The 16,757-nt window shown below is 43.5% G+C and overlaps 1 protein-coding gene across 1 annotated transcript in view; it reads left to right on the top strand.

The window, feature by feature from the left end:
- The window catches only part of thsd7aa (thrombospondin, type I, domain containing 7Aa), a 536,154-nt gene that overhangs the window by 452,839 nt on the left and 66,558 nt on the right, over positions 1 to 16,757 (top strand). The window contains exons 15-17 of the mRNA XM_078538824.1: positions 1,054 to 1,187; positions 10,330 to 10,483; positions 10,944 to 11,085. Of these exons, the coding sequence (XP_078394950.1) occupies positions 1,054 to 1,187; positions 10,330 to 10,483; positions 10,944 to 11,085 (430 nt within the window). The remainder of the gene's footprint in view (positions 1 to 1,053; positions 1,188 to 10,329; positions 10,484 to 10,943; positions 11,086 to 16,757) is intronic.

Raw genomic sequence — 16,757 nt, 5'->3', positions numbered from 1 at the left:
TATTGACCTTTAGCCATTATAACACTATACATATTTCTATCAATTTCACAGTCTTTATGATGTAATTTAATTCATTCCAACACTACATCCGCAGTGTGAATCCAGAGTCAACGCTGATCTGACTCTGAAGAGAACAACACAGTACTCCATGGAGAATACAGCCTCACGTTGCTTTGAATTTGACATCATAGGGAATGTATATCCACTTAGGTCCATTTTAGCTTACCTGACATTAATTTAAACATTTAGAGCATAAGAATTTCATTTTCTTTTTTAGATATTTCAATTCTAACTCTTAGGAGGAGAGCTCATAATTTGCATGTAAGCATAATTGCAAAGAACTTTCTCCTTAGCAGGCTCCTTGGAGTTCTAGCCAAACTGGAGCTAAGCAGTGTAAATGGGATATGCTTTATACTGCTGAAAAACTAGTAGCTCCATCATTAATACAGCCTGCTCTTAGCTTTTATTAGCTGCAAACATTGTGCTGTAGTGAATAATTCACTTTTACAGAGACAGGTTCAGCATTATTTTACAAGAGCAAGTATTTTATGAATTTTCTTTGAACTAAATGAAAGATTGCTTCTTCTGTACTTGTGCCTCAGTCACTGCTATTGGAAAGATACTTATTGAACTCCCAGTATCTTTGCACAGTCATCGTCATCATTAATTCTGACAGCCCCAATGCCACTTCTGTTTCTTTATACCAATAATCATGGTTGGCTGTTTTGCTATATCCACCAAGGTCATCTTCTACTTTATCCAACCTTTGATCTTTGATTTTTCTCTGGGGCTTTTTCCTAAAGCTTCCCAAATCAAACTTTGCACAGCTGCAATAATTATCCAATCCATCATGTAGCCAAGAGTAGCAGAGGGACAATGCATGGCATTTTTTGATTGTGTTGAGTTGCAAAAACACCTTCCGCTCCTCAGAGAATAGAAATCAGAAGTTCAGCCCAGTTCTAGTGGTGTTGAACTAGGAGGAAGACCTTAAGGGTGATTATTTGAAGTAACTAATATTTATTTAAGTCAGTATTATGTACGTTATTATCATAGGTATATGAGGTGGTTCCCTGTCACAGTGACTGCAGTCAGTATGTGTGGATAACAGAACCATGGAGTGTGTGCAAAGTGAGCAATGTGGACCTAAAGGATAACTGTGGAGAAGGAGTGCTAACCCGCAAAGTGAGGTAAAGCTAACTAATTAATTTCTTAGTTCAAGGGTCTGATTTGAAATCATACAATTGTTCTGTTATTGAGTCTTAACACAAACGTACCAAACACTGTAACAATGGTAAACTAAATGAAGGGTTCTTTATTAAAGAGTAACAAGATTCAGGAGAGCTCTTCTCTACACGTGCTACCTGCTGATTAACACTGCTCTGACAACTGTTTCACATGTTAACTTGCATCACTTCCTGTGATGATATATGCTAGACTGTTTGCATATTCAGTGGTACGTTATTCAGTATTAAAGCAATATCATAACATCCCCTTTTCCTTAAATAGAAAAATTCCACAAGATATAAGCTATGTACATAATGGAATCGGATAATTGTGAACAATATTTACACATGTATGGGCTCTCATATTAGTTATCCAAGTGTCTCTGAAACGCACAGGTAGTCTGCTGACTTGACCTGATCTGGTAACAGTGAAACTTTGCTGAGATCTGGAATTGTTAACTCTTTCTCTGGACTTGTAGGTATAGACTGACAATTATCTTGTGCTTAATATTGTGCACATCATCTTCCCTAATTGTGCTCCCAGAACTTGAAGGTGAATGTGTTCTAGATGCTATACGAGTGTTAGCTATGATGCAGTTGGATAACTCAGCTGACATCTATTCCTCCTTAACATCGCTCTATTCAGGGTGATTACTTTATATACCGTGGCTCAGTACAGATCTTTGACATTGCCACAGGAAACTATGTCTCTACTTGCAACTGGATCTATATGCAGAGGAGGCAACTCCGTGCTTGCATGTTTGTCATGAGTGATTTTCCTTTTCTTTTGTCTTACCAACAATTTGTCTTAGATTAACAATGATCTGATCAGACGATAGCTTAGAAGAGTTGCCCTGACTTACCTTCCGAACATGATCTCCACTGGGGATGGTAATCCCGTATCTAGTGACGTTGCTCACAGGAGCAATATTGCTATTTGAATGTCTTGATTGGTCTCCTTACATTTTAGGATTAATGACTTTCCCGTATCTGCCACCCTTTCTGCTAGTCCTTTTAATCTTGGATAGTGTGGGGATAATGTATTGTGATTTACAGCCCACTTTCTGTACATGTCCTGGAATGGCTTATTGGTGTACTGTGGACCATTATCCAACACTATCTCCTCTGGGGAACCAAAAAGACTGAAAATTCACTCAATGTGTTTGCCACTGATGCACTTGATGTATCCCTTAGTTGGTGAATGATAGGAACTTTGGAGAAGTAATCGATAATGAGTAAGAAGTCATCATCTCTAACATGGAATAAGTCAGTTGCTATTCTTGACCATAGATGTGATTGAACAGCATGAGGATGGACTGGCACTTTGCATTGACTCAGCCGATTGCTCCTAACATGCATCACATACTCACTGTTTGTCCTGTGTCTTTATTGATCCATCGCCAATAAACTGTTTTACGTACTAATTGTCTTGTTCTTACAATGCCTGTGTGACCTTGATATAACTGGGTAAGTATATCTTCACAGAATCAGAGTGCAGAAGAGGCCCTTCAGCCCGTCGAATCTGCACCGACACGTGAGAAACACCTGACCTACCTACCTAATCCCATTTACCAGCACTTGGCCCATAGCCTTGAATGTTATGATGTACCAAGTGCTCATACAGGTATTTTTTAAAGGATGTGAGGCAACCTGCCTCCACCACCCTCCCAGGCAGTGCATTCCAGACCATCACCATCCTCTGGGTAAAAAAAGTTTTTCCTCACATCCCCCCTAAACCTCCTGCGCCTCACCTTGAACTTATGCCTCCTTGTGACTAACCCTTCAACTAAGGGGAACAGCTGCTCCTATCCACCCTGTCCATGCCCCCCATAATCTTGTACACCTCAATCAGGTCACCCCCCTGGTCATCTCTGCTCCAACGAAAACAACTCAAGTCTATCTAACCTCTCTTCATAACTTAAATATTTCATCCCAGGCAACATCCTTGTGAATCTCCTCTGCACCCCCTCCAGTGCAATCACATCCTTCCTATAATGTGGCGACCAGAACTGCACACAGTACTCCAGCTGTGGCCTCACCAAGGTTCTATACAACTACAACATGATCTCCCTACTTTTGTAATCTATGCCTCGATTGAAAAAGGCAAGTGTCCCATATGCCTTTATCACCACCCCACTAACATGTCCTTCCGCCTTCAGAGATCTATGGACACACGCCAAGGCCCCTTTGTTCCTCAGGACTTCCTAGTGTCATGCCATTCATTGAATACTTCCTTGTCAAATTACTCCTTCCAAAGTGTATCACCTCACACTTTTCAGGTTAAATTCCATCTGCCACTTATCTGCCCATTTGACCATCCCATCTATATCTTCCTGTAGCCCAAGACACTCAACCTCACTATTAACCACCTGGCCAATCTTTGTGTCATCCGCAAACTTACTAATCCTACCTCCCACATAGTCATCTATGTTGTTTATATAAATGACAAATAATAGGGGACCGAGCACAGATTCCTGTTGGACGCCGCTGGACACTGGCTTCCAGTCACTAAAGCATCCTTCTGTCATCGCCCTCTGTCTCCTACAACTAAGCCAATTTTGAATCCACCTTATCAAATTACCCTGTATCCCATGTGCATTTGCCTTCTTTATAAGTCTCCCATGTGGGACCTTGTCAAAGGCTTTGCTGAAATCCATATAAACTACATCAACTGTACTACCCTCATCTATACACCTGGTCACCTCCTCAAAAAATTCAATCAAATTTGTTAGGCATGACCTCCCTCTGACAAAGCCATGCTGACTATCCCTGATCAAACTTTGCCTCTCCAAGTAGAGATAGATTCTCTCCTTTAGAATTTTCTCCAATAGTTTCCCTGCCACTGACGTGAGATTCACTGGCCTATAGTTCCCTGGCTTCTCTCTACAACCTTTCTTAAATAGCGGAACCACATTAGCTGTTCTCCAGTACTCTGGCACCTCCCCCGTGGCCAGAGAGGAATTAAAAATTTGGGTCAGAGCCCATACGATCTCCTCCCTCAGCAGTCTGGAACACAAAGCACCTGGACCTGGAGATTAGTCCACTTTTAAGCCTGCCAACACCTCCAATACCTTGTCACTCCCTATATCAATTTGCTTAAGAACCTCGCAGTCTCTCACCCTGAGTTCGATACCTTCATCCTCATTCTCTTGGGTGAAGACGGATGTGAAGTATTCATTCAACTCTCTAGTGCTGTCCTCTCGCTCCACCCATAGATCCCTTATGGGCCCTTTTCTTTCCCTGGTTATCCTTTTCCCATTGATATACTTAAGGAATACCTTGGGATTTTCCCTACTTTTACCGGCCAGAGCTTTCTCATATCCCTCTTTGCTTTCCTAATTGCTTTCTTAAGCTCCACCCTGCACTTTCCGTACTCCACTAATGCCTCTGCTGATTTGCTTCCCTTGTACCTGCTAAAAGCCTCTCTTTTCCTTCTCATTGTAACCTGAATACCTCTGGTCATCCATGGTTCTCTAGGCTTGTTACTCCTTCCTCTTGTCCTAGAGGGAACATGTTGAGCCTGTACCCTCTTGACAAAGCATTTTTGCTATCAAAACCTGTCTGCCCCCGAAAATGACTCCACTTGAAATGCCTAATTTGTCACAGTGTGGCCAAAAGGTTCTGAGGTCTTTGGGAACCTCTTGTATTGCACCTGGCCATCTACTTATGGTGTGCTGTCATAATGCCTTGAGGACAAGATTATTGGAAATCTCTCTTTAGAGCTCTTTGAGTTTTTTTTTCTGTCCAAATCACATGAGGTCAATGTTGTACATATCTTCTAGTTCCACATCAATTTGTCTACTTGGACATCCAATGGTATATCTTCTGCCATCTTGGGGTTGGGTAACCTGCTCAATAATCATGTGGTTTCCAAGTTTTTATTGAACCTCGCAATCTTACCCCTGCACTTTGATTAGCAGTCTTTGGAGTCGAAGCAGTGTGCTGGTGAGTGGCTTTTGCCAAATCATTTCTAGAGGCTTGTGATCAGTATCAACAACGAAGTGTTTGCCAACAGGTACATATTAAATCTGGCGATATGAACACTAATGCCAATGTTTCTCATCCGATGTTTGAATAGTTCACCTGAGTGGGTAACCACTTCTTTGCTGCCAGACTTTCTACACAATCTTGCCCTGTCCCTTTTTGGACCACAAACCTTGCTCTGTCTATGTGTCTTGGTTACCTCACCTATGGTTCATGCTGTTCCAAGTGCGTGTATGTATTGCCTGCTCATAGCTATGGTTTTGTATTTTCTGCCATCTTTGTGTTGACTGTCGATCATGCCCTTTTTTCTTATTTTTAAGCAGATCCTTTGGGAATGCCTCTATTGGGGCCAATGTGATTATCAATTCCCAAAGAGAGTTTTGCAAAATCGCAATCTTTACCTTTGCCTCAACATCTACTGACAACTGGTCAATAGTTTCTTTGGACTGTTGTCTAAAGACCATTAGTTCAAGTCATTGGATTCTAAAGCTGATGTTGACTCCTAACTGATCTTCCAATGTTGCCAGAATTTAGATGGGTCTTTCTGTTCTGCTTCTGACATTGCAGAAGTGTTGATGCGATGCACGCCTTCATTGCCAATCGTTAACTTTATTTTAATTGCTGCTTATTGATTTCTGTGACTGCAATGAACAAAAAACATAACTCCATACACTATTCAGTTTAAAACCCTCTCTACTTCCCCAGTTATGTGGCTCACTATAATACCAGCCCCAGCATGGTTCAGGTGCACACCGTCCCAACAGTACAGATCCCACTTTCCCCAATATCAGTGCCAGTGCCCCACAAACCGGAACCCACTTCTCCCACATCAGTCTTTGAGCCATGCCTTCATTTCGCTAATCATATTTGTCCTATGCCAATTTTCACGTGGCTCAGGTAATAATCCAGAAATTATGACCCTTGAGGTTCTGCTTCTTAACTTGGTGCCTGGATCCTCATACTAACTATGCAGAGCATACTTCATCATCCTGCCTATGTCTTTGGTACCTACATGGACCATGACCACTGGATTCTCCCCCTCGCACTGCAAGTTCTTCTCCAGCTCTGAGCAAATGTCCCGAACCCTGGCACTGGGCAGGCAACATAGCGCCTGAATTCTCTCTCCTTGCTATAGAGAACAGTGTCAATTCCCCTCAGGATACTGTCCTCTACTACCACTACATTCCTTTTTTCTTCCCCAACTTCAATGGCTTCCTGTACCACAGTGCCATGGTCAATCAGCTGATTCACCCTGCAGCCCTCACTCTTATCTAATCAAGCTGAAAGAACCTCAGACGTGTTGGACAATTGCACAGGCTGACAGTCCTACCCTCTGAGTCCCCTTACCTGCCTCAGCTACAGTCACACCCTCCTGTCCCTGACCTCCTTCCAAATCAGAAAATCCTATCCTTACGGGTGTGACTGCCTCCTGGTACAAAGTTAAAAACAAAAAGTACAAAGTATCCAGGTAACTTTCCACCTCCCTGATGTGTCTCAGTTTCTGCAGCTCAGCCTCCAGCTCAATGACTCTGAGCCGAAGCTCCTCAAGCCACAGACATTTAGTGCATACGTGCTTTCCCTGGATAACACTGGAATCCAGGTCCCACATGCTGCAGCAAGCTGCTAGAAGTAATTATTAGAGATATGATTCATAATTATCTGAAAAGAGTAGACCTTATTATGCAATCACAACATGAAGTTTGGAAACAGTGGTCCTGTTTCACTAACTTGGTTGTTTTTTTTTCAAGAAGGCACAATGTTAATAGATGTTTGCAGCCCAGTTGATATTATCTTGGCTTTCAAAAAGCCTTCAATGAAGTGCTACACAGAAGGCTGTTAAGTAAGGCTCCATCTTGTGGGATTGGTGGTCAAATTTTAAGTTGGATATCAAATTGGTTGTTGGATATGTTGGCAGCTCTGCGTGAGGTCCAGTTGCTGGTAGAGTATTGCAGTGAACTCTAGTAGAACCCAGGTCCCCATCCTTAACAATTACATGGATAAAAGCACAGGGGGAACAATTCTTAAGTTTGCTGATGACAAAAAGCTATATGAATGAGTTAGGATTTCAGATAAAATAAACAGATCACATGCTGATCTTGATACAATGGGGGGTGTTTATTTGTAGGTGTGAGCAGTTTTGGGAGTGGTTGGAGTTTAAAAGGGTTGAAATTGACGGCATGTTGGGAAGTCAGCTCCATTTCATCAACTTCCACATTTATCTGCAGCACGTTAGACTGTGTGCGAATAACTCCGGGATAGGTGGGTTGTTAATTACAAAATGTCAAAAGCTCATTGAGAGCAATCTTAACATGGATTTTGCAATTTAATTGTGGGCGTACAGATTTCCCAAGCTTCCTGGAGCTTATAGGTGAAACAAGACAAGAACACAGAGGCAATTGAGGGGGCTGAAGAAATGACAGGCAAAAATTCCCAAATGTACTAAATCATAGCTGCTTTCTTGCCTAATTGTGTGAAAGTAAGTATTTGCTCTGTGAGAGGTGACTTTCACTACTTTGGAGGTTTGTGTGTCTGATTTCCACTGGAGCTCCATTGGAGTTCTGGTCTATCAGATCAGAATGGGTGCCACATATGCTGTTTGACTTTGGACCTCAGGTGAGGACCTTAATGACCAGCAGGAACAGCAGCAGCCTTCCTGTCACAGACTTGCTGCTGCACAGGAGAGAGGGGCTGAGCAGAGAGATGCAGCTCACAGGAGGGGACACCAGCAACACAGCGTGTATGCCAGCAAAGGATCCGCTTCCTCTCCGTGAACAGGAGTGTCTCAGGAGGCTTAGGGTCTTATGTCAGATCTTTGGCAGACATTTGCAGCCCCTGAGAACAAGGTGTGCTGCCTGTTGGACCTGGTGGCCATAGTTTGCTAGTGACTGTAAAAGTCATCACCACCCTCACTTCTTTGCCTCTGGCTCCCTCCAGGTCTCTGCCAGAGACATCTGCAGAATCTTGCAGTCAACTGCCCACAAATGCATTACACAGGTGCCTGATACCATGTTTGGCAGGGTTGGCAATTATGCACACTTTATCATCAATGATGTCAGCCACAATGATTGGGAATTCAGCACTGGCTGGCTTTCCACAGGCACAGGGCATTAGCGACTAGACATTTGTGGCAATGAATACACCCTCAACAACAAGGAAGAGGAATGTGATGCAGTCAATTCATCAGCAGTAGCCCATATTGCTGCACAGGATGCCCTTTGAATGACAAGTTTCAGTTAGGTTCTACCGCTCACTGGTAGAGGGGGCAACCCCTACCTCCACTGCTTGGATTAAGTTTTGTCTTATTGTTAATCAGAAGTGAAAAGGCCACTTACCAGACAGCAATCAAAAATGGACAAGACAGGAAAGTGATGGAAACAAATAATATTTATGTGGCTCAGAAGTGAAACAAACTTAATAATCTAACATTATGCAAACCCTTTTGCAACTACAAATCTTCTTCTTCCTAGCACTTGTATGTAATACAACCCCTGTTGCTTCAGTAGAGGTAGTGGTAGGCTGCTAAGATCCCTGCTCTGACAGCTGAAATGCTCTTGACCAATGTCCTTTGGGTTTGGAGTTCATGAGTGCCAAAGAATGCACAGCCTGTACCTGTGCAGGTGTAGAGTCAACCATCAGGATACGAGGCAGCATGTGGGTACTGACTGAGGTGGGGAAGATAGGGGACAGCAGGTAAGAAATGGAATCACTTTGAACTGAGTTTCCACTTCCATGTACGCTTTCATCCCTCTCATGGCTCACCCACTGTCTCCTGCAAACAGTAAGCTGGACAGCACTTTGCTGTAGATCAGGAGGACAACGAATGCCTGAGGCTGAGGTTTCATCATTCCTATTGTAGGTGGTATTCATATTGTACAAGCTGTTGCCAATCTCTCCATTTCTGACAGCAAGGCATAACAAGACCTAATTAACCTCTAGCAACTCCTGCTCCACAGATGTTAATTGTAAAATTTATGGTTCTCTGCCACTCTCTGATGCTCTCTGCTCTCTTTTCCTAAAAAGAGGAAAAGAAGAGACTTATGAGTATGAGAAATGGCATGTGTTGAACAGATGGATGGGGGGTGACTGAAGTAGAAGTGTGGCACTGCATTAAGATGAGAGTGAGTGCCTGCAATGAATGGGTAGTTGGGAATGTGGGAAACTGCATAGACAGAGAGGGATGGGTGAACCTGTAATGATGTGGTGGAGTAGGTTTGGGAAGGCAGAATTAGGGGTTGAAGTGATGCAAACATCAAGATATAGGTGAATGCGCCACTGTCCTCAACTTTCTTAGGTCATTTAGCCACCTTCAGTGTTGCATCCAGGAGTGTGGCACCACACCCCTGCTAATTACCTCCTCCTGAGCAACTTCCAACTGTGCCTTCTTGCTTTCACTGACAGGCTTCTTCCTCCTGTCAGTAGGAAATCATATCCTAATGGGTCCTTACAGCCTGCCAGCTTTCATTAAGGGAGGCAATACTAAAGTGAAGCACAAGAGGAACATTGGGACTCTATTCTGACAGTTCCTTCTTTTGTTTGTCTATCCATCAACTGTACCCCCTGCAATATCCCTATAAGTACTGGAACTGAAATCAACTCATGCAGGTCGCCATCACAATTACTCAACCTAATTGATCAGGGAAACCCAGGAATCAAGTGCTAATGCAGTGGCTGGGTTGAAGAGCCACTGATGGATGCACTGCGCTTCTGGATTTCCCGCACCTTACCCAACTACCACCACCCCAATCCTATCCAGTATGTTGTCAAGTTAATATACCGCCCCCCCCCCAAACAATGAATCCTGTTTTGACATATGCCTTCCGAAGGGGGTAAATGTAAATGTGATACTAATGAGGAAAAGCCCCCAAAGGAACTCCCATGGATAGATATTTTTGGATCTGCATGAGTCGAGTGAATTCTGATAAATACACAAGGGTAGAGAAACTTCTGTAAGTTTGAGAAATAATTAGCTATCATAGCTGATTTTTGCACAGAATATACAGAACCACTTAATAATTTTCATTTAACATTTGGGATTTTGAGCAAATAAAGGGGCTGACCTAAGCAAGGACAGGCCTTATTTGGTTCATGTGTATGTGTAAAACTAAACCACTTATTCTGACAGGTGCATGCAGAATACAATGGATGGTCCCATTGAACTTGTTGAAGACTACCTCTGTGATCCAGAAGAAATGCCACTGGGTTCCAGGCAATGCAAGTTACCATGTCCTGATGATTGTGTTATATCTGAATGGACATCATGGAGCAGGTGTCTTCTGGTAAGATGACAGTGACTGGCTGCAGTAAATATTGTCCTTGAAGACTCCTTTAATCCGTGAACAAACCCGTTTTCATGGTAATTTGCGGGTAGTACTTTAAAGTACTCTGATGCCACTTTTGCCTCAAGCTATATTAATTTGTGAAAACAATGCAGTACAATTAATTTCAGTAATAAAATAAGCCATGTGGAATAGTGTTGACAAAACCCTTGAAATCCCCCCCTCTCACCTTTAATTAAGAAGGCAATAATTTGTTATAGTACCTTCATTAAACAGAAATCTCAGGATAGATTTTGACTTTGTACAATAATGTAAAATGTCCGATAGCAAATCAGTTGTACATTTACATCTCTCCTGATTTTTATTTATATTTACTTGTGCAATGCGGAAATGGTCAGACTGTCTGTATGAATGGATCTTGTCATGAGTCATGTAAAAATGCATTGATGTTTCATTTCAGCCTTGTAACAGTAGCACTGTTCGAGAGCGGTCAGCAGTTCCATTAAGGCAGCCAGGAGAAGGGAAACCCTGTCCACCTGAAACAGAAACCGAGCCCTGCAACCTGAACAAGAACTGCTTTCACTTTGTGTACAATGTTACAGGTAGCTGTGGATTCCTTCTCAGTGATCTTTAAAAAGATTTTCAAATTTTTCTGTGTAACCTTTATGGGTGAAAAATCTTAATCATGAGTTATGTGGGACATTTCCCACAAACAATGCAATTGAAACATTGTTAAAATTGCCATGGTTTAAAATTGATTCCCTAAGTCTGTTTCTTGATCACTTTTGTTAGTTTTTAAGTGATCTGTGCAACAGAATCAATGGGGGTGATGTTTATGGCCCGCTGCTGTGTTTGTGCTTAAAGATGGGGAACTGGCAGGACCAAAATAGCAAGAGAACAGGAAAGGGAATTGCCAACTTACAACTAAGTACCCGTGTGCTCCAACTTTCAGGTATTCCTTATTCCAGGTTTCTTTCTCAGGAGTTACCTGAGAGCTGCTGCCAGGGAGGCAGCCAGAACAACTTCTTTCTCGTGGAACTAATGAGATGCCTCAACACCCAGTTGGCATTTGCAACTCGCCAACAATGCATTGATGAGGCTTGAGGTCCATTTTGGGTGAACCTCAGGCCTCTAGCAACCTGGTGTACAATCTGTGTCAGAAACAAAAACAGGCCAAAATGAATTTCCATAACATCAACATGTACATGTTGGAAGCCCTACTAATGATCAAAAAATTGATGGCCTGCAATTCCAGAGATGGATACTTAGGGGAGGCACTAGTATCCAGGATCTGAGACATGCATTCTTTTACATTACAGCATTTCTGCCACAGACCTGCCAACACAGTAAAACGACCTGCTTCATTGGAAATAATAAAAGAAAATCCCGGAAATACTCAGCAAGTCAGGCAGTATCTGTGGAGAGAGAAACAGAGTTAACACTTCAGATCGATGGCCGTTCATCAGAACTGGAATAAGTTAGAAATGCAATAGGTTTTGAGCAAGGGTGAGACAAGGACCAAAGAAAGATCTGTGATAGGGTGAAAGACAAGAGAGATTGAATGACAGAAAAATTAGTGTTCCAGGGCCAATGGGAATGGTGATGGGGCAAGAAAGGAAACAAAGAAACAAAAGATCAATCTTCTAAACAAAAGAGACTATAAACCAATTTACTCAGCCTCTCATCAAAGAGACAGTATAAAATAAAGGTGGAAACTAAAGGAGGTGCGGACAGAGGGACCTTGGTGTATATGTCATTGAAGATGGTGGGGCATGTTGAGAGAGCAGTTAATAAAACATATAGTAACTTAGAATTTATTAATAGGGGCATTGAGTGCAAGAATAAGGAGGTCATGTTGAACTTATATAAGACACTAATTAGGTCTCATCTGGACTACTGCATCCGGTTCTGGGCGCCATACTTGAGGAAGTGTGTGAAAGCATTGGAGAGAGTGCAGAGGAGATTCACAAGAATGATTCCAAGGATGAAGAACTGTAACTGTGAGGATAGATTGGAGGTTGGGACTGTTTTCCTTGGAGAAAAGAAGGCTGAGAGGAGACTTCATAGAGGTATTCAAGGTCCTGAGGGGTTTGGACAAGGTAAATAGTAAGAAACTGTTCCCACTCAAGGGAGCATCAAGAACAAGAGGGCGTAGATTCAAAATGATTGGCAAAAGGAGTAAAAGTGATGTGAGGAGAATTTTTTTTACCCAGAGGGTGGTTAGAGTCTGGAACGAACTTCCTGGGAGGCTGGTGGAGGCAGGTTCATTGAGGTATTCAAAAGGAAGTAGATGGCTATCTGAAAAGAAAGAGTGCACAAGGTTATGGGGATAAGGCAAGAGAGTGAGACCAGGTAGAATGCTCTCCCAGAGAGCCAGTGCAGACTTGATGGGCCAAGTGGCCTCCTTCTGCACCGTTAAGATTCTGTGATTCTGTGATGTGCCTACAACAGGTGTGCTGCTGACTGAAAGCAAAAGTAAGAGTAACAAGCAAAGAAAAGGAAACAAACTAGAGGCAGAGATTATGGTCTGAAATTATTGATGTTGAATCCAGAAGGCTGTAAAGTGTCTAATTGAAAGGTGAACTGCCATCCCTCAAGATTAAATTGAGCTTCACTGGAACAGTGCAGCAGGCCAAGGACAGAGATGTCAGTGTGGGAGGAAAGTAGAGAATTAAAATGGCAGGCTACAGGAAGCTCGGGGTCATGCTTGCAGAATGAATGGAGGTGTCCTGCAAAGCAGACACCCAATCTGTGCTTGGTCTCCCCAGTGTAGAGTAGACCAAATTGTGAGCAGCGAATACAGTAGTCCAGATTGAATGAAATACACGTAGAAGTACAATGGGATTTCTGTTTGCCTCTGTTACATTGTTCACTGTCATTGCTTTCTATTTGTGTTTGAGCAGGTTACTCTCAAAACTCACTTTCACAGCTACATTTCCTTCCTCATCAACTGTACATGTGGCAGTGTTTGGCACTATTTCAACCTCCCTCTTCAGCAGCACCAATGCACTCTAGCTCAACGCTGTCCTGCTCTTCAGCTTAATTTCATCCTTCGACTCATCCAATGCTGAATGTTTTCTCTTTCTTTCAGGTGTTAAGAGTCGCAAGCTTCCACAACTTATGGGTACCAATGCTCCTCCAGATCTTTCCTCCCCTTCACTTCCCTCTGACCCTGTCACTTCTTCTAATCTCACCACTTGCCATGTATTCACGATGTCCTCTGACCTTTCCCCTCTGACACTGAACAATCTATCCTTAGCAAAGGACTCAGCATGACCCCCTTATGCCACCAGCTTAATGAATTTTGATCGCGGTGTGACATTGCGCTCTTTTTCTGTTGCCTTCGCCTCCATGCCCACTTCTTTGACCAGGAGGCCCCACCCCCAGTTCAACAGACCCTTTCATCTGTCTCCAATATTCTCCTTCCAGCTGGGCCCCTCCCTCTGGCCTCTTACCCGCTCTTGAACCTTTCATTGAGAACTGCCAGTGTAACATCGGCCATTTCAATTTCTCAGCTCCCTTCACTCACTCTAACCTCTCTCCCTCTGAACTTGCTGCACTCTGTTCTCTCAGGTTTAATCCTGACATTGTTCTCAAACCTGCTGTTGTCTGGAAAACTGACCTCCACCTTGCAGAGGCTGAACGCTAACTGTCCAACATTTCTTCCTAGCTCCCCTGGACCATGGCTCCACCACTGAACGTCAAGCCGTTGTTTCCAAAACAGTTGCTGACCTCATCTCCTCCAGTGATCTTCCTGCCACGGCTTCCCACCTCCTAGTTTCCCAACCCCATACAGCTCGCTTCTACCTCTTCGCCAAGGACTTCCCTGGTAGACCTATCATTTCAGCCTGTTACTGCCCCAACTGATTTCTTGCTACCGTGACTCTAGTTTTTCTCCCCTTGTCCAGCCTCTTCCTACCTGTATCCGTAGCTCTTCTGATGCCTTCCATCAATTTAAAAGTTTCTAATTTCCTGGCCCTAACCATTTCCTTGTACCATGGACATTCAATCTCTCTACACCTCCATCCCCCACCAGGATGGTCTAAGGGCTCTCCACTTTTTCCTTAAATGGGGGCCCAACCAGTCTCCATTGACCACCACCCTCCTCCACCTGGCTGAACTTGTTCTCTTTGAACAATTTCTCCTTTAACATATTTCACTCCCTCCAAATATAAGGTGTTGCTATGGATACATGGGTCATAGCTATACCTGCCTTTTTGCGGGATATGTGGTACATTCATGACTCTATTTGTGTCATGTCCTGCTCTTGCCCTCAATTGGAAAACTTCATCAACTTTGCTTCCAATTTCCACCCTTCCCTCAGTTTCACAAGGTCCATCTCCGACTCTTCCCTCCCCTTCCTTGACTTCTCTGTTTCCAATTCTGGCAATAGGCTATCAACTAATGTTCGTTAGAAGCCAACTGACTCCCACAATAACCTCAACTACACTTCCTCACATCCTGTGAGGTCTCCATTCCATGCTTCCAGCTCCTTCTTTTCCATCGCATCTGTTCTGGTGATGTAACCTTCCACAACAATGCTTTCGAGATGTTGTCTTTTTTCTTCAACCAAGGATTTCCCCCTACTGTGATTGACAAGGCCCTCAACTCTGTCTGGCATATTTCCCGCACTTCTGCTCTCACCCTCCTTCCCTCCCAAAACCATGATGGGATCCCCTTGTCCTCACTTTCCACACCAGGAGCCTCCATATTCAACGGATCATTTTCCACCACTTTTAGCATGATGCCACCACCAAATACATCTTTCCTTTCCCTCCCCTTTTAGCATTCTGAAGGGACTGTTCGCTCCCTGATACCCTGGTACACTCCTCATCACCCCCAACAGACTGTTCCCTTCCTGTGCAAACTCAGGAGATGTAACACCCACCTCCCTCTTCACCAAACAGATTTGGTGTTATCAATGACTGTCCATTGATTGACGTCCTCCGCTGTCTTGATGAGGTTGAAGTCTACACAGGTGTCTTGGCTCAGAAGAGAGAATTCCAGATTGCAAATAACATATAATGTTCCCTGTATCTGTTTGTTCTTGTATTGGAGCATTGCTTACAACATGCCTATGGCTTGTAGTTTGATCCCTCCTGGACCATATAACTGGGTTTCATTTGGCCTCAGCCATCATGTTAATAGCCACGGTTCTTTGTCAAACAAGACTGCTCCACTTGCTCCTGTATCCAATTTGAATTTAGTGAAATAAAAGCAAAAAATTGCGGATGCTGGAAATCCAAAACAAAAATAAAAATACCTGGAAAAACTCAGGAGGTCTGGCAGCATCTGCGAAGAGGAACACAGTTAACATTTTGAGTCCGTATGACTCTTCAATAGAACTAAGTAAAAATAGAAGAGAGGTGAAATATAAGTTGATTTAGGTGGGGGGGGTGGTGAGGTTTGGTGGGACAGGCAGAGCTGGATAGAGGTCCAGTGATAGGTGGAGAAAACCAAAAGATGTCACAGACAAAAGGACAAAGAAGTGTTGAAGGTGATGATATTATCTAAGGAATGTGCTAATTAAGGGTAGAAAGCAGAACAAGCAAGGTACAGATAGCCCTAGTGGGGGTGGGGTGAAGGAATCAAAATAGGAATCAAAAAGGCAGAGATAAAACAATAGATGTAAATACATTTAGAAATAATGGAAATAGGTGGGAAAAGAAAAATCTATGTAAATTATTGGGAAAAAAATGAAGAAAAAAGGGGGGGGATCAGAAAGGGGGTGGGGATGGAGGAGAGAGTTCATGACCTAAAATTGTTGAACTCGATATTCATTCCGGAAGGCTGTAAAGTGCCTAGTTGAAAGATGAGGTGCTGTTCCTCCAGTTTGCGTTGAGCTTCACTGGAACAATGCAGCAGGCCAAGGATGGACATATGGGCATAGAGCAGGGTGGACTGTTGAAATGGCAAGCGACAGGGAGGTCTGGGTCATGCTTGCGGACAGACCGAAGGTGTTCTGCAAAGCGGTCACCCAGTCTGCGTTTGGTCTCTCCAATGTAGAGGAAACCGCATTGGGAGCAACGAATGCAGTAGACTAAATTGAGGGAAGTGCAAGTGAAATGCTGCTTCACTTGAAAGGAGTGTTTGGGCCCTTGGACGGTGAGGAGAGGGGAAGTAAAGGGACAGGTGTTGCATCTTCTGTGGTTGCATGGGAAGTTGCCGTGGGAGGGGGTTGAGGTGTAGGGGGTGATGGAGGAGTGGACCAGGGTGTCCCGGAGGGAATGATCCCTGTGGAATGCCGCCAGGGGGGGGTGAAGGGAAGATGTGT

This window comes from Cetorhinus maximus, chromosome 3, assembly GCF_964194155.1.
Source record: "Cetorhinus maximus chromosome 3, sCetMax3.hap1.1, whole genome shotgun sequence".
Lineage (NCBI taxonomy): Eukaryota > Metazoa > Chordata > Chondrichthyes > Lamniformes > Cetorhinidae > Cetorhinus > Cetorhinus maximus.
The sequence above is the reverse complement of the archived record's forward strand: the minus strand, read 5'-3'. Positions and strand labels throughout refer to the sequence as shown.